The 19,137-nt window shown below is 40.1% G+C and overlaps 1 protein-coding gene across 7 annotated transcripts in view; it reads left to right on the plus strand.

Moving 5' to 3' along the window:
- Nucleotides 1-662: 662 nt before the first annotated feature.
- Nucleotides 663-19,137, plus strand: part of MAPKAP1 (MAPK associated protein 1) — a 239,596-nt gene continuing 221,121 nt past the window's right edge. For 2 of the 7 annotated variants that reach the window (XM_039239019.1, XM_039239023.1), the window contains exon 1: nt 667-930. Coding sequence is in view for 1 of the 7 variants with exons in the window: in XM_039239025.1 (XP_039094956.1) it covers nt 2,914-2,950 (37 nt within the window). In the remaining 6 variants the exon portion in view is untranslated. Of the gene's footprint in view, nt 931-2,888; nt 2,951-15,957; nt 16,016-19,137 lie in introns of those variants that run through there. The other 5 variants (XM_039239021.1, XM_039239025.1, XM_039239026.1 and 2 more) reach the window with 5 other exon arrangements.

Raw genomic sequence — 19,137 nt, forward strand, 5'->3', positions numbered from 1 at the left:
TCCTGTTCCGTGCCAGTCCTCTTGTCTAGTGGAAACCTTCCTTCAGTTCTTAAATAAAATTTTTTTCATTTACTTTTGTGGAAGTATAGTTGAGACCCAATTCTTTGCAGTTCTTGAGGAAGAGAAGTATTTCCATTTTACAGATAAGGGTAATGACTACCGTTTACTAGGTATTTCTGTGTCAGGCCCTGTGCTCAGTGCTTTAAAAGCATCATCCCATTCGATTCTCACCGGGATACTCTAAAGTTGGAACTACTGTATGGATGAGGAAACTGAGAGTCAGCGAGGAGAGGGGTCTTTTCTGAGAATTCGCTGGTTACAGTTGGCATTTGAACCCAAGTCCCAAGTCTTTGTGACCCAGAGGCAAAGCTGCCTCATCACTCATTTCTGGATGAATCGAGGACTTTTTTTCTATGGATTAAAGAGAAGGGGATTTGAAGGAGAATGCTAATGTTGATTTCTATCCGACGCAAATGCACGGGTTGGTGCGCGTACCAGATTCTCAGCTAATCTCGGACTCCGGCCTTAGCCAGACCGCAGAAGTGCAGCGCATGCGCAAGTCCTCTCGTTCGGCCCCGCCCCCCGGGAGGACTTCACGCCTTGCTCTCTGCTCTGGGGCTTGCGCACTACGTCCCCAGCCAGCGGCTTCCTCCCACTCGGGGACTTCCGGTGCGCGGGGTGCGGTTCCGGGTCGTGGCGCGGCTCGGGGCAACAGGGCTGCTGCTCGGCTGGCCGGCGGCGGCGAGCAGTGCGGGCATGAGGGCGAGCTGGGAAAGCGGGAATTGAGCCGGCCGGGAAGAGCGCCAGTCCCCAAGGAGTCCGAGAGTGAGGAGCCCGGGGCAGGGGGCCGGGAGGCGCGGGGAAGCCGGGCTCTTCCCTCAGGAACGTGTCCCGGGGCCCACCCGGCCCGTAGTGTGGCAGCAGCTTCAGGTAAAGGTTGCCCCAGCCACTAGCCCCCTCGCTCACTCTCCCGTCAGCCCACCCGTGGAGCCTGGAGGCCCTCCTCACTCCTCCGCTCTGGGTGCTGCCCCGGAGGGTAGTCCGCCTGGCCCTTGATCAGGTCTTCTACATTGAGCATCCGTTTCCTGGTCCTTTCCAGAGCTGGAGGCTGCTGCGAGCCTGACAGCTGGGTGTGTGATTGCGGGAGGAGAAGCCTGTGGGCTGCGTAGTGTTGGGAGGGGGATGGGTTGGCTCCGGCAGTTTCTGGCCCTACTACTCGGCAGCATCTAGGTATCCTAATCTTCATAACACGAAAATTAAGTTTTTAAAGCATTGTTTGTGTGGCCCCTGATTCCTAGGGCCCCTCCTCACAGTTCCCCAAAGGGGTAAGCAGCCCACAAAACTTTTTTTTTCTAGCTGGAACGCTGCTGGGACTTTGATTCAGCTTTTTGTTACGAGCGTGGCAGACTCTTCTAGCTCTGGATAAGGCTAAGAAAAAAAAAAGTACGTTAAACAAGAGTATTACTTTAACCAGGGACCCAAAAGTTGACTCAGAAATTGGTTAAAATTTTAATCCTAACGAATGGAAGTAGTTTTTGAAGCCTGTCACACAGTACTTGGCATTGTGCAAAAGAATCATGTTACAAATCACATCAGTTAAAACAAAGTGATCGTTCTCATTGTATTTTTCACAAGCAAAAGGGTGGATTACTAATTTAAGAACTTACAGGAACACGAAAAGTTGGCACCATGTTACATTCCTCATTCTTTGAGTCCACACAAGGTGCGTAGTCAATGCTGAAAGAGTTCTTTTTTTTTTTTTTATAATGTTTTATTTATTTCTAGGAGAGAGAGAGACAGAGACAGAGAGAGACAGCGTGAGCAGGGGAGGGTCAGAGAGAGAGGGAGTCACAGACCCTGAAACAGGCTCCAGGCTCTGAACTGGCAGTCAGCACAGAGCCCGACGCGGGGCTCGAATCCACGAACCGCGAGATTATGACCTAAGCGAAAGTCGGCCGCTTAACCGACTAAGCCACCCAGGCGCCCCATTGCTGAAAGAGTTCTTGATGAAGCATTGATAATTGTGTTCATCTTTTCCAGTTTACACTCTTGCAAGTTTGCTGGGGCATGTGAGGCATGCTCGTGGCCCCTTTGTCATTTAACTTTGTGCTCCTGTCTACTTTAAATTGCTGTGATGCCATGCTGTCCTCACATTCCTCCACGCCTCTTGATCTGGCTCCAGCAATGCTTGAAAAAGTCCCCTTCCGTAATTCCCTACCCTGATCCTTTACTTTAGATAAGTATGACCTCAAATCGCCTTGGTTTTTTCTCTTTGTCTTTTTTTTTTTTTTTTTTTGGTAGGACATTCTCCCTGCCTAGGTTTCTTTCTCCTTTTCTCTTCCCACCTATTGAGATGTTACTCAGGGCCCAGCTTAAATCTGTCTCCCTCAACCAACTTGAGACAACCCCGATTGGAAAAGATTTCTTTTCTGGAATCCTGATAAATGCTCATTATATCTGTAGTAATTTCACTTAGCAAACTTATACTGAGTGTGTGTATGTGTGTGTATACATATGTATGCATATGTATATAAGTGTATATATGTATGTAAATATATATATGGATATATATATATAGCAGGTACCATGCTAGATAGTTTATAGATAAATAAGACTCAGTCCTTGGCTGCAGGGAGCTCAATTTAGTGAGAGAGATAAGGAAATAATTCCAAGATCGAGTGATAAGTACACTGTGTGAAGGTTTATTCTGTGATACTGTGATGGCACGGGGGTGGGGGGGGTGGGGGTGGGGGTGGGGTCATTAGCTTTTGAGGAGTGTGCTGTGGTCAAGTAATGCATCATAATGTACGGTTAACTTTTCTTATTTACTGTGTACTGAAACTATATGTCGGTTTCTCTTATTTAATGATTTTAACCTCAATTTACAGATTAGGAAGACTCAGGATAAATTACATGTCTGGTACCAGAAAGAGACAGGATTCAAACCCAGGTCTGTCTGATGTCCTACATGTACACTTTTTTTCATTATGTGTTTTGCCGCCTTTCACATAACACTCTATATGCAAGTACATATCGAGATAACAACAAGAGAAAAAAATATGAATCACAATGAATGGCACAGCTCGTCCTTTAAATGTAGAGGAGTCTGTGATCTTCCAAGGCAAGAATGTGATAGGTGGGTCAGTTCAGCTTTGAATATGCGGATGGAATACTTTCTATAGAGAATAACCTGAACTCTGGGTTCATTTCCTTGTCCCTCCTCTTACTCTTTGACCTTTGGCAAGTTTCTTAATTCTAATCATTATTTTCCTCCAGTATGGGTTGGGATAGGGGGATAATATTGACCTCATGGAGGGTTGTGAATATTTAATGGATAAAGGGCCTGATACAGGGACCCCTGAAATGATAGTGTGAGATGCAAAGATGAAATGCCTGTGATGGTTTTAGAGTGGTGAGTAGACCAGACTAAATAAAGCCATTGCTTCTTTTAGTGGGGAGACAAATTGGAGGGTCAGTCGGGGGTCAGAGTTAGTGAGGGCTTCAGTGTCAGTTAAGAGAGTTCATGTCCAGTTTCTGCTCATACGTTTTGTAGTTAAATGCTTTGAGAATCTGTGTTTCATTCAGCAGTGAGAGGGAAAATGGAAGACCCTGGGGAGGCAAAGAGAAAATCAGGTGCCCACCCTGAGGTAGTTTACATTCCAGTCGGGGAGACAGAAGTATGTGCTGGTGAACTATAGTAAAGTACTACAGCTACCATGACAGCAGTCCCCATGGGGTACTGTAGTGCACAAAGGGGAACCCTGATAGGGTAGCTAATGAACACTTAACTTCATGCTGGCATTGTGTTAAATGCATTATCTCATTCCTGTACGGAAAGGTGTTAGCATCATGATCTTACAGATGAGGAAACTAGAGCACAGAGAAGTTAAATAAATTCCTTGAGGTTTTGCATCTGTTGGAGCTATGAATAGAGGGGATTATTATCTGCTCGACTTTGGGATCTTCACTCTTCTTTGTGATGTGGATGGGGACCGTCTGAAGAGACTTCAGAGAGATGCTAGCCCTTGAGTCATAGCTTCAGTGTGCCTTCACTATGCGAGGCAGCGGGATATTGAAGAATGAATGTGGCCCCTGCTGAAGCTCATGGTCTTATCTGTCACGTTAAATATTTCTTTGTACGTGTGTGTGTGTGGGGGGGAGGGTTGTTTTGTTTGTGGACTCATGACTGAGGACTTTAGAAACTTGCAGTTCGGTGGATTTGTATATATTAAGGTGAGAGAATTTGCTGGAAACTTGTTATTTGTATGTATAGGCCTTATTATTAAGGACAAAGCCACAGACACTATATTATAATATTAGGAATTTTGTCCCATTGCATGTGGGAGGAGCTCCAACTTTGTGTTTTCTGTGAGTTTGAGGGTTTTTAGAAGTTTTGACTCAAAAGTTAACATATTTTAGTTTGTGCTAAATTTAATAATTGAGCACTTGTATTTTAGTCATCATTAAATTTTTTAAAATGTTTTATTTATTTTGAGAGAGAGAGCGTGCATGTGTGAGCGGAGGAGGGACAGAGGGAAAGAGAGAATCCCAAGCTGACTGTGCAGAGCCTGACGCAGGGCTTGAACTCAAGAACTGTGAGCTCATGACCTAAGCTGAAATCAAAAGTCGGATACTTAACCCACAGAGCCACTCAGGGACCCTCGTTAAATGTTTTTGTATATCATATTTCCTTCACTCTTCGTGGTCCTGTGATACAGGTGGTATTAACCCCGTTGAACACGTGAGCACCCGAGGCTTTGTGGTTAATATATTGCCTGAAGCCCATAGCCGGTGAATAATAACACCAGAAAAAATTGGCCAAAAAAGAGTAAACAGATATTAGTTCTCTTGTGAGCATATACCTCGGGATCTCCAGCTCAAGTGCCCATGGTAAAGAGCAGGACAGACCTTGGTGAACTGGACTGCATGTGACCAGTCTGAAGGTAGCTGTTGCCGCTCAGCTCCAGTTGCTAGTTGCTGTGTGAGGAAGTGGCTTGGTGTCCTTGGATCTTCTGAGGGATAATATCCTTTTTATTTGTTTATTTTTTTAACTTTTAAAAGTTTTTGTTTTAATCTCGATGGGGGATAATTTTTTTTTTTGGAGGGGTGATATTCTTGGGGAGCATTCAAGAGATGCTGAAAATCTGGATTTTAATGTATTTAATGTTAAATTTGCTATTTAAAAAATAATTGTATAGATCAAAACACATTTGTGGGCTATGTACAACACTGGATTCCCTGATTGTAAACTCTGATCTACCTGATGATTGAAATTTTGATACCTGCTGTTCAAAGCCGGAGGTACAACACATGTAGTGATTATTGATCAGAAGTCTACTGGTAAATTGCAGATTAAAGGCGTGTTGTATTGGACTCATACTGATATCTTTGAGGAAGTGACAGGTTGAATGCTTTCATTATATAATCAGGCTAATTTTCAGGAGTGATAGGGTTGGATGAGGACAAGACCTGGTAATACTTTTGATTTGTGCTTTTAGCATTTTAAGTTTATTTGTTTATTTTGAGAGAGAGAGAGAGGAAGAGAGAGGGGAGGGGAAGGGACAGAAAGAGAGAAGGAGAAAGAAAATTCCAACTGGCTCTGTGCTAAGAGCACGGAGCTTAATCTCATGGAACCACGAGACCATCATCTGAGCCGAAATCAAGAGTCGGATGCTTAACCGACTGAGGCACCCAGGCACCCCAGTGCTCTTAGCCCTTTAGATGCTACCAGATTCTTGTCTCTTTGGTCTTTTCTACAGTACAGGAAATGAACAAAGAGAGAGTAATCATAACCTCTTAAGATGAAGAAACTGATGCCTAGTAAATAACAGTTTAGTAGAAAGTGCACTGGGTTGGAAGGGACTTGAACTCTGAATACAATACACCATTAACAGCCTTTTAATTTTGGTCAAGTCACTTACAAATCCTTGTATCTTTTTTCCATCTGGATGTTAATGAAGACCTCAACTCAAGTCGTGCTGAGGTCTTTTCAGGATGGCAAGCTTCCTGATTCTAATTGACACTCTTAAAGTCACACAACTGATTGCTGGCAGACCCCAATGGACAATGGTTCAAATCTAAAAATATGGCTCCTCTTCCCTTGAGAGCAGGTAGGGAGCCACTGCTCGGCCTTTCCCTCGGTTCTTTGTTCATCACTAATTCTGGGAATGGACCTTGACAGGCCAGGTGCTTCCCAAGTGCATACAGTGTTTTGTTGACTGTGTATACAAAAGATTGAAAAGGGGCATAGGGACACCCAGTGTAGTGAGAGAAATATGGCCAGGGAGCTCCTAGCCAAAGAGTTTAATTTATTTTTATTTTAATACTCAGCTTCTACAAGGTGAAAATTGAAGAAATATTGGTCTTCTAGATACTTGTTTTCGTTCATACTCTGATGTATAAAGAAATAACATAGAATATAAAAATAAATCCTGACCAGTCACTCAAAATTTATTATCTCTAGTTGGCAGCGGTATAGATATATAGAGGAAACAAATTTAATATAGGAAACACAAAATTTGGACCAAAGAAGAAAACAGTTTTATGTAATTGAAATTGAGAAAAATGGGAGAAACCACTTAAACAACAAAACTTAAATTCTAGAAACAGCCAAGGAGGTACTAGAATAACTGTTGGAATTAGATTATAGTAATTGCTTGTGAAATGAATTGAATTTTATATCACATTTACCCCAAATATATGCAGTTAGAATCATATCCTATACTTGAGTATATTTTTATTTTATGCTTTTATTATTGATGCAGACAAAATGGACTGAATGTGTAAAACTTCAAAAAAAAAACCGTTTTTTACTTCTCTATGGACTCATTTTAAGGTACTGTATTATAAATAAGTACTCTTTCAGCAGAGAAATTGGTAGAAAATTGTTCAAAGGAATAGTTTTCTTTTTAAAACAGTAAATTAGAAAATATTTTTTGAAACATTCATTTGTTTATGAGAGACAGAGAGACAGCATATAAGCAGGGGAGGGGCAGAGATAGAGGGAGACACAGAATCTGAAGCAGGCTCCAGCCACTGAGCTGTCAGCACAGAGCCTGATGTAGGACTCGAATCCACAAACTGTGAGATCATGACCTGAGCCGAATTTGGACGCTTCACTGACTGAGCAACCCAGGCGCCCCTTAAAGTAGTAAATTTTTAATCTGAATGTCACTTGCTGATGTAAAGGAGACTAACAACTGAGGTGCAGGCTTGAATCTTGAAGCAACGTGAGGTGGGGCTTTAGAGTCCCACCCACCTGTGTTTGAATGCTGGCTCAGCCAGGTATTCCCTGTGTGACCTGGACAGTCTGCAAAATGAGGCTAATAGTGCTGGTCTTAACATATGGTACTGCTGATGGTTAAATGAAACAATGTAAATAAGTACCTGGTACTACTAAGCTTCTGGAGATGCTTCTGGAGAAGTATGGGCACTAGCACTCAGGGGTATAACACATTACAATGTTAGTGTTTAGTGTAACAAGAAATGACTCTGTGGAGTGGTTATAAAGAAATGAGACTCATTTTCATGTCTGCCTCGTGAGATTAGTCTTGTTTATTTCTAGTTGTGCTCTGTGAATTAATGCACCTTCCAACCGTGTACTGCTGGTAGGGGTTCCAGTATGCTCTAGAAAGTTTAAATGAATTGACCTATTTAGATTAAATGAATTGATCTGTTAAATAACAAGCACTTCCAGTTGCTTATATTACCTTTATGTGTGTGTGCCCATGACTACCTGTTGAAGTTGATAAAACAAGGGGTATTATGTTGTCTCCGTCCTACTAATGCTGAAACTGAAGCTTTGGAAGTAAAGCGATTGAAGGCAGAGAACTACTGATAATGACAAAGCTAGGCTGCAAACCTTTGTTCTTTCACTCTCAATTCAGTGCTTTTGTCACTCTTCCATGCTATTCTAGATTTGGATGTTGGAACTGGCCCTTGTTTCGGGATGGTCATCAACACAGCTCTTCTTACTTATATAAACTTAATGCTTATAGAAAAGTTGTTACTCATAATTCAGTGAAAGTATTTGGTTACAGGTATGATCTAATAACATGAAGGGTAAAGATTTAATAAAACTCTAATAATAATTGGGGTGCCTGGGTGGCACAGTCGCTTGAGCATCTGACTCTAATTTTGGCTCAGATAGTGATCTCACCGTTGACTTCCAGCCGCATATCAGGCTCCATACTGGCAGCACAGTGCTTGCTTAGGATTCTCTCTCCTTTTCTCTGCCCCTCCCCACTTAGCTTTCTCTCTTAAAATAAATAAACTTAAAAACAGAAACCTCTAATAGTAATACTTACTGCTGGCAGAGTATGTTGCTGATGGAAATATAAATTGGTGAAAATTTTCTGGAGAGAACTTTGGCATTATTTATCCAAGCTTTTAAAAAATAAGTCACGCAGGCCTTTTCAGCTTGTAATTCCATTTTTAGGAATTTTTATTAAATAATCAGAGATGTAGAAAAATAATTATGTTGAAAGATGTTCACTGTAGCAGTACTTAAAATAGCAAAAATTAGAAACCACTTTAGTAGCCAACAAGGAGAAATTATGGAAAAGCCAATCAATGGAAATATTGTGCAGTCATCTTAGATGTTTTAGAAGAATTTTAGCGATATAGTAACATGCTCATCATGTAACACAGTGGAAAAAGGATATAAAATTATACAACTTATGATCTCAATTATGTCAAACATATGTGAAGGAAAAGAAATAGATGGTCAGATTATAGGTATTTATGCTTTTTTTCTATTTTTCCAAAGTATTCTCTGATTTTATTTTTAATAAAAAAGCATTTTAGTTTCAGCCTCATATTAAGAAATATGAGTAGAGGGGCACCTGGGTGGCTCAGTCAGTTAAGCGTCCGACTTCAGCTCAGGTCATGATCTCACGGTTCGTGGGTTCGAGCCCCACGTTGGGCTGTGTGCTGATAGCCAGCTCAGAGCCTAGAGCCTGTTTCAGATTCTGTATCTCCCTCCTCTCACTCTCCCCTGCTCACACTGTCTCTCTCTCTCTCTCAGAAATAAATAAAAGATTAAAAAAATTTTTTTAACATAAGAAATATGAGTAGAGCCAGTGAAAATCATTTCAATAAAAAATTTTCCACTAATTCAGGTGATCTGAAGTTATAAATGCATTGTTATTTTCAAGTTAGTTATTACCTCAGTTGTTTGACATTTAGAATATGATTTCATGTATGTTGACATAAAGGATGTGGAAATTCCCAGGCTAGCTTTTCTCTCCTCGCCCCAAATCCTATGTAAGACATTATCATGGAAGAAGAGTTGCATTTGTGTTGGTGGTACCAGTGTCCTGGTGCTACTGTCACCTCTTCAGTGGCCAGTGGGACAATGGTAGCCCTGTGACAACTGTCTTTCAGAGAGAGAACACTCCTATATTTGGGAGGCTGGACATTGGTATGTAGAGCTTTTATGTGAACCTAATGCTTCTATACTGGGAAGTGCTTTATTGGTTTGGGAAATTGTGTGACTTTCTCACTTTTTTTTTTTTAAGAAAAATTTAGGGGCGCCTGGGTGGTTCAGTCGGTTAAGCATCCGACTTCAGCTCAGGTCATGATCTCACGGTTTGTGGGTTCAAGCCCCGCGTTGGGCTCTGTGCTGACAGCTAGCTCAGAACCTGTTTCCGGATTCTGTGTCTCCCTCTCTCTCTGACCTTCCCCTGCTCATGCTGTCTCTATCTCTCTCCCCAAAATAAATAAAACATTTAAAAAGAAAAAAGAAAAAATTAGAGGTCAAAGTTTGGGTTTTAATTTTTCTGGTAACAGTATTCAAAAAAGTATGAAGTTTAGAACGTCATGATGAGTTGGTGCTTTCCTAGTTGTCATATATTCCATAATAGAAATTGCAGTAGTTTCAGCATGTACAGATCAGCAAGATGGCCAGTTAGGATTTTTTTTGTCATTGCTGTTGTACATGGTAATTCTCCTATATACAGTATAAAAAACATGCAAAAAATTTAACGATGTATTTGAGCATATTTAAATTAGGAAAATACCAGGCAAGATGTTTCTTTTTGTAAACTGCTTCTGTCCAAAGCATTCTGTATATTATCAGAATGAAAAATGACAGCACTTTGTCATCTGTTCAAATTGATATTGCACTCTATGCAATGACAGCTGAAAAGGCCCACAGGTGCCATATAAAGAGGTGACCATGTTGTCATATTTCATTTCGGCATCCCTCTGCAAAGCCATAATTACCTAATTAGGTTGTTAATTAGGAGATTAGCATTTCACTATATTGATAGAATGCTCTTTACCGGAGTGAGGCTAGATACAGATTTGTCTGCCCTAATTTATAATCTCTGCCTTTTTTGTACTTATTTATTTGCTTAAGTTCCTGATGTGGGGCAATTTGGTTTACCTGAGAAACAGTTTGTTTATAAGCTAATGAAGCTTTGATCACTGGATTAAAGTTACTGAATTAAAAAGTGAACCAAATTAGAAGAGTGGTCACATCCCCAAAACAGTAATAAAAATTCTGAGTTGGTAGAACCTGTATTCTCATTAGCATGGGCAACAAATACATGATAAGAAATAGAACTGTTAGTATAAAAAAAAATCCAAAATACAAAAACTAAGTCTGAAATGTGATAGATATTTAATATAAACTAAACTAGGTGAAGGAAATTAGTTATCTTGAATAACAAATGTCTGTCATTTACACTGGAGACTTATAAAATATGTTAAGTATTTTGAACATGTTTCAGAAACTGAAGCTTGGTTAATGACTTTGGAACAAATATATTCAGTCTTCAGTTTAGACTTCCTTAGATAGTCATCATGCATCAGGGTTTATTTCATTTGTACCTTCTGTCCATTAGTCTGTACTTGGAACATTCTCTTCTCACGGCCTTTGCAGTCCTGAGTGCTTATGGAATTTGAAGTATTTCACAGCAACCTTCACTTGGTGAACTATTTGGAGTAAGCAACATTTCTATCAAGTGTGTCTAACCATTTTTATTTTTTTGGAGCGAGGTAGGGACCCTCAAAAAATAATTTTCTTGTCTTTTTACTCCAGTGCATGATTTGACTGTAATGTTTGTAATTTGCATTATATGTACCTTTTCTGCTCTTTCCAGGTAAGGAGCACAGTGTTAGTCACTGTGGTAGTAGTTTAGTGTCTTTTATTTTATTTTTTTTTATGTTTATTTGTTTTAGAGAGAGAGACAGTGCAAGCAGGACGGAAGGGCAGAGAGAGAGAGAGAGAGCGAGGGAGAGGGAGACACAGAATCTGAAACAGGCTCCAGGCTCTGAGCTGTCAGCACAGAGCCCAACACGAAGCTCGAACTCATGAACCGTGAGATCGTGACCTGAGCTGAAGTTGGATACTTAACCGACCGAGCCCTCAGGCACCCCTTTAGCTTCTTTTATAATCTAAATGATAGCTGTTGGAGTTGTAGAAAGTACATGTGCACTTTAAGTCCTTTTCCCACATAGTTGCTATGAAGAATTGCCTGTGTTTGATCTGTAATGTTCTTTACAATTAAAAAAATATTTTAAAATATTTATATATGAAAAAATATGATATGAAATCTTAGAGTCAAGTTAAGTTTTGCTTAATTGTGATCATTCACGTATTCAGTCCCTATTTGCTGAATACATATGAGGCACTGGGCATATGTCTCGGAATTGAGCAATGCAAACTGCAGACACTGACTCTGCTATCATGGGACTTACAGTCTAGTACAGACTAGTTTGAGAAATGTTTAGTAATGAGGGTGAAGGTGAATATGGAGGAGTACCTACTCAGGACTTGATAAGGTCAAACTTCCCTGGTGCCGGTGAAGTCTGAATTGGGATCTGAAGGATGAAGGAGCATGCGGCGTCTGAGCAAAAGTGGAAGGACAGAGAAAATCATTCTAGACAGAAGGAGTATACGTTCAAAAGCTGGAAAAAACCTGAAGGTTGAGTATGGCTGGAATAAAAGAAAAAAAACCTGAAGGCATAAGTAGAAGATGGGGCTGCAGATGTAGGCAAGGGTTAGCTTATTAAAGAGTTTGAGAAGCCACTGAAGGTTTTTAAGACAAGTTAGGAAACAAGTTAGGTGGGAGATGGTGGCTTGGATGGGTTATGAAGATGAAAGTGAATAAAATCTAAAAAGAAGATGCAGAGGATTAATTAAATGGCTGCCGGCTTCTCAGAAAGGAGTCAAGAATTGTTTTTATTTTTTATCATTTAAAAAAAAGTATTTTTGAGAGAGAGACAGTGCGAGTGGAGTAGGGACAGAGAGAGAGCGAGAGCGAGAGAGTCAGAGTCTGAAGCAGGCTCCAGGCTCTGAGCTGTCTGCACAGAGCCTGATGCAGGGCTCAAACTCACAAACTGCGAGATCATGACCTGAGCGAAAGTTGGATGCTTAACCAATTAACTACAGGGTGCCCCAAGTAGTCAAGGATTCTAATTTGGACATTGAATTTGTTTTATAATTTTAAGTGTGAGAATGACTTTTAGTGTATCATAGAGAAGAGGTCATGAGATTTCTTTTCCAATTTGACCAAAACATGTATAGCACTACCAACTAGTTTTCTTTCAGGTGAATTGGGAAGAATACTCATATTTGAGTGTCACTTTTGGTTCCTGCATTGTGACAACAGCTTTGTGGGGTATGTGATAAGGTCTTATTAAGGTCCAGAGAAACTGATTTTTCTCCCCAGTTTTCTGTTACTGGGTTACTCGGTGGTGGAATTGGAAACAGACTCGAGCTCTCTAAGGCCTTTGTATTCTCTACCATGCCATGTCGCCTTTCTTGTTTTATCCCCTTTTGTTTGTTTATTTCAAAGTGAAGAGAAGTACTTCCCACAGAAGTACTCCGTAGGTTGGCAGCTCAGTAGGTTGCTGACAGAGGCATTGTGTTAACTCTGTGGCTTCTTCCGCCCAGCTCTAGTGTGGCACCTAGTGCTTTGGTAGGAGAAGCTGCTTTAGGGCCTGAGTGTTTGTTTCAGCAAAGTCCAAGATTCTGTTGGCATTTCTGGCACTAGGATTTAATCTCCCTCAGCCAGAGATGCAGAGTAGCTACCTCCACACAAGTTCACTAACATATATGAAAGTTCTCCTTTTTCTGGGGAAGAGACTTGGAAACTTCCATTTTTGCATGAGGAACTTAATATTCTTTTGATGTAATCAACCTGTAATGCAAATTGTTTTAAAAAATTTCCTGGTTATAGTTGCCACTACTGTTCATTTAAATGGTTTGTTGGAAACATTGTGTTGGAATCACCTGAAATAGAAGAAATCTAGGATGCAATAGCATTGATTCTATTCTGTTTCTATCCCACCCCCATTTTTAAAATCAAGATATAAGTCTCATACCATAAAATCCACCCCTTTAAAGTATACAATTTAATAGTTTTTAGCATAGTCACACAGTTATATAACCATCATAGCTATATAATTCCAGAACATTTTTATCACCCAGAAGGAAACCCTATACCCACAAGTAGTCACTCCTCATTCCTCCCTCCCACAGCCTCTGGCAACCATTAATCTCCTTTTGATGAACTTTCATATAAATGGAGTCATGCAGTATGTGGCCTTTTGCGTTGGCTTCTTTCACTTAACATAATGTTTTCATAGTTCATCTGTGTTGTTGCATGTATCAGTACTTTATTCCTTTTTATTGCTGCATAATATTCCATTCTATGGGAATACCACATTTTGCTAATTAATTCATCAGTTGATGGAGATTTGTTTTTTTCCCACTCTTTAGCTATTGTGAAATATTGGTGTGAATATTGCTATGTGGGTTTTTGTGTGAATATATGTTTTCTGTTCTTTGGGGTGTATACCTTGGAATGGATTGCTAGGTCATGTGGTAGGTAACATGTTGAAGAACTGCCAACCATTTTCAAAAGTAGTTGTACCATTTTACCACCAGCCCCATGTTTACCACATTCCCACCAGCAGTGTATAAGGTCTGCCTCCTTTTTGTTTCTGTTCTCTTCAGGCTCTGTTGCTCAGGTCTGGGCTGGAAGCAACCCCAGTTCCATGAGCACTTTGTCTTGATAAATGGGAAATTTTCCATTTTTCTTGTTCAGTCAGGTTCATTCTTCAAGTATATGTATATCAGGCCTTATAATAGGGTATTAGTGATAGGAAGCCAAATAAGGAAAATAGTCTTTTCCTCTTAAGGACTTCCCAATCCAGTGTTTGGAGCTTTTTACTAGAGAATCGGGGGGAGGGGGAGAGGGTGATGGAGAGAGGGAAAAGCAAGTGAAGAAAGTAACTGCCTAGGAATTTGTGAATTTCCACAGCATGGATCCTAACTTTAGAATCTAGGCAAAGATTGACTTGGTTTTCACAGTTTTGAGGGTTTCTTTTTCTTGGCCCATCCTTTAACTAGAGTTAGAGCTTTTCCTTGGACTTTGTTCCTCAGGTTTGCTCTTCTTTCCGTACATATTTTCCTTGAGTAGGCTCATTCACATCCCTGGCTTCATCTGTCATTTATATGTTGATGTCTTCCAAATTTGCTCAGGTCTTTCTCCTACGTTTCAGATATGCATATTCTTTGTCACTCTTATGTTGTAGTCTCTTAAATCTGCTCACACCTCAATCCTGGGCTATCAGGATTGCATCATGATGAATCTCTTTGGGTAATCCATAGACATCTCAAATTCATTGTGTTTGAAACATAATTCCTTACTTTCCTTCTGCCTGTTAAGCTGTTCCTACTTTTGAGTTAACAGTTTCATTTGTTGGTACTGTTAAGTAGGCCATAGAGTTTCCCCTTCTTAACCCTCTACATTCGTTCAGTCACCAAGTTCTACCAGTTTCATCTTATAAATATTTTTTATCTATTTTAAAAAAATTAGACCTTTCACTGCCTTACTTCAGATTTCATCATCTCTCCCTGAGCCATAGCCACAGCTTCATAATTAATCTTGTGTCTTGTCAGTCAGGTTACTCTTCTATGCCAGAACACTATCTCTGAAACTCAGCAACTTTGAATTCCATACTGTAGTTTCAGTTACTAAATACATGTTCTGCTGTTTCTCGTTTTGGTGCCTTATCTCATGCTGTCTCTTCTACTTGGAAAAGCTGAGTTTGTCTCTTTGACCCTTCTTCCGACCATCCAACTTCTCATCTTTGAAGATTTATCTTAGAAAAGGGAATAATTGCAGTAACAATAATAGTGGATGTTTGTATAATGCTTACCGTGGGCCAGACACTGTTATATGCACATAACATATATGAACTCATTAAATCTTCACAACAATCCTATGAGATAGTCACCAAAATATTCCTGTTTACAGATGTGGAAACAGGCACTGAACTTGTTACTTTCCCTATGTCCCACAGTGAGTGAGTGGCTGAGTTCATATTTGAACTCAGGCACTATGATGCCCGATTGCTTGCTCTTGGTCTCTCCTACCTGCCCTTTGTCAAAACCTACCTGATTGCCTCCACTTCCTCCACCTCCACCTAAAAGTTAGTTACCTTCTTCCTACTTCTGTAATAACCCATGCATGTGTCTGAGGCTCATCTGTAGTCCATAGGACAGATCTGGAGCCAATTTTATTTTAAACAATAAACAATATTTATTTTCGATCAAGGAGGCCGGATTATAGATTATTTAATTGCCAGCTCTTTTTTTCCCTACGTTATTCTTAAGGTGACTAAGTTGGAAGTGATTACTTCTATTAACTTGATCTTAGTCATCTCTGTGAAACCTTGTCTGAGGTTTAGATATTTTTCCTTTGTGTTTCCATAATACTTTGTTATAGAATCCTCTGGCATTGTTCTCACTCTTTATTGTGACCCTTGATGTACTTACCTCCTTTGCTTGCCTCTTGGGGTTAGGGAATAAGACTTAACTACTCTATACTCCTAACTGCCAGCATGTACTAAGTACTCATGCTTGTTGAATGAACAGATAAGTCTGCTTATACCATATCTAGATAAGTGAGAGAAGAGGATTAAGAAGAGTGTGATGAAACGAACTTCCATTGGAATTCAAGGCAGTGTATGATTATTTGGAGCAGGATTCTGCAGCCAGGTTGTATAATTCATCCAGGTTCCACCTTTTACTAGTTTTGTGGCTCTGGGAAAGTCTGTGCCTCAGTTTACTGATGTATAAAACATAAATAATAATATAATCCACTTCACAATTTAGTAAGTGATGTGAGTACTTGCTAAATAAATAAATCTTCTGGATTTTAGATTTAGTTAAGTGATGTGAGTACTTGCTAAATAAATAATAAATCTTCTGGAACCCAGGGAATGATTATTCTATTTAAGTTGTATTTTGTGAAACACTTTTACCCTAACTATAACATTCCAGGCAGAATGAAGCCAGTCCTGTGTCATATCCTCATTTTGATCCATGCAGTGATGGTTTAAAACGAAAAAAAAAAAAAAAAGGTAGACTAGAAAGTTGTAGAAAAAATAGCTGGCAGCGCAGTTTTGTTAATAACAATAATAGCAGTTATCACTTGTTGAGGTTATGAAAGCTCCATTCAAATGAAAGTACAAAGCACCTTTCAGAGTCACATAAAAATAGTTTGGGGATTATTTGCTGGTTTAGATTATCTCATTGCTGTCCTTCATTCATTAGGAGTTGAATGAATTTGGTAGTTGAGAGCTGATTTTACTTCCAGAATGATACAACTAGAGCAGGAAAAGTCAATCATATCGCATCTTGGGTTTGCTTCTTTTCTAAGTCTTCTTTTTTGTAAGTGTCCCTATGAAATGGATAGGACATACATTATGGATATTTCACTGCTCACAAAACAGAGTTAGGCATACCTTACTCACTTGAAGTCATCCCATTGTTATTCCCTGAGCAGGCTAGAGACAGTAACCTGGAGTTCCAGATGTGTTTACTATAACACTTGGAGTTCCAGGAACTGTATTCTGTACATAACAGCATTAACAAAACAGGTGGTGATATTGCCCATTCAACTCAGTCAGCATGGTTTACCTTTGTAGTGGGTTTCCTGCCAAAATGTTGATACTATTAAAATCTTTGTCAAAAAAAGAATTTCTTGTATATCTCTTCTTAGTCTGAACCATGGCACAATGTTATAAGTGAAAATTGCAGTAGAATTCTTATTTTCTTTTGAAGCAAACACACAAAACTTTTTAGTTGAACTCTAGGGTAAACTCCAACCATATCCTCATCCTCAGATGTCACTGGAATAGAATTTGAGAGCTGAAAGGCCTTTATCATAGTTCAAACTCCCCATGTAACAGATGTAACAATGGACTGATGTGAAAAACAGTTTTAAAGAGGCTCAAAGAAGTGACTTGTCCAAGGCCATATAATTAGGTCCCTAGTTATTAGGGAGTTGGAATTCAGGTTTCCTCAGTGGTACTTGCAGTGAACTGTGTTGTTTCTCTTAAATGATGATGTGGTTAACCAGAGAGCTAGGTAGGTGGAAGTGTAACTCTTTTGAATTCTTCTATTTGTTTAAGCAAACTTCAAACATGAAGGAGACAATAAAAGGAAAATAAATATTAGGTATTAATATAATTAATATAATATTATAATTAATATAAATATTAATAAAAATAAATAAATATTAGTGGGAAACTTATCTACTGAACCAGTACCATGGATAAGGAGTCTTTTTTGGGAAAACTATGGTGCACCCCTTTGGGAACAAGAAAGATGGATTTGTTCATCTATTCATTCTGCACGGAGCTCTTATTGGATGCTGGCCACATTCTACTAGAGTCTGGCAGCACAGTGATGAGTAAGTCAGTGTCCTTAAGGAGCTAAGAGTTTAGAAGAGAAAACCAACATATAAATAGAAAATTATATATAATAAAAACAGTGTGATTAGTTCATTTAGTCAGTCTTTTTTTTTTTTTTTTTAATAAGGATCTCTCTGGCTGCTATGTCCAGAGAGATTTTTTTTTTTTTAATCTATCTATTCTGAGAGAGAGAATCCCAAGCAGGCACACTGTTAGCAGGGTCAGCACAGAGCCCAATGTGGGGCTCGAACTCACACACTGCAAGACCATGACCTAAGCAGAAACCAAGAGTCAGCGTTTAAGTGACTGAGCTACCCAGGTGCCCCCAGGGAGAGCCTTTTAAAATGTGAATTAGATTGGGGCGCCTGGGTGGCTTTGTAGGTTAAGCGTCCGACTTTCGCTTAGGTCATGATCTCGCGGTTCGCGGGTTCGGGCCCCGTGTCGGGCTCTGTGCTGACTGCCAGCTCAGAGCCTGGAGCCTGTTTCAGTCTGTGACTCCCTCTCTCTCTGACCCTCCCCTGCTCACGCTCTCTCTCTCTCTCTCCTAGAAATAAATTAAAAAAATTAAAAAATTTAAAAAAATGTGAATTAGATCATATCACTGCTCTGCTCACAATCCCCGGTGATTCTCCACTTTACTTGGGGTAAAAGAAGAGTCCTTAGAATGGCCTGCAAGACTCTACATGTTTGCTCCTCTCTTCCAGACCTCATCCTTTACTACTTGCTTCCTTGCTGAACTCCTTGCTACTTTTTGAACAGTATGAGGCACACTTCCCTTCTTGGTGACACACTGCCCTTCACATGTTTACCTGGCTTGTTCTCACCTCCTTCAAATATTACCTCCGATGTCAGGTTCTCAGTGAAGCCTTCCTTGACGATTTACAATTGCAGCCGTGGCTACACCACCTGGCATGCCCTGCTCTCTTCCCTGTGCTCTTTTACCATAGCACTTCCTTTTTTTTTTTTTTTAATGTTTATTTATTTTTGAGAGAGACAGAATGAGAGTAAGGGAGGGACAGTGAGAGGGGGACACAGAATCCAAAGCAGGCTGCAGGCTCTGACTGTTACCACAGAGTCCGATGAGATGCTCGAACTCATAAACTGTGAAATCATGACCTGAGACAAAGCGGGATGCTCAGCTGACAGCCACCCAGGTGCTCCAACCATAGCACTTCTAATTTAAGGTGTAATTACTGTTTTGTTTTCCCAGTCTCCCGCACTAGAATGTGAACTTGATGAGGGCAGGACTTCCTGCTTTGTTTTCTGCTGTAGTCTTTGCATTCTACAGTAGTGCCTGGCACATAGTAGGCTTCAATAAGTATTTATTGTATGAATTAATTCAACAAACATGTAGTATCTGTTACTAGCAGGCCCTGTGCTGGGTTAATTACTAGGAGGAAGTAGTGACCGCGCAGTGCAGTG

The sequence above is a fragment of the Hyaena hyaena genome, unplaced genomic scaffold (genome assembly GCF_003009895.1).
Source record: "Hyaena hyaena isolate Hyena2069 unplaced genomic scaffold, ASM300989v1 scaffold_151, whole genome shotgun sequence".
Taxonomy (NCBI): Eukaryota; Metazoa; Chordata; class Mammalia; order Carnivora; family Hyaenidae; genus Hyaena; species Hyaena hyaena.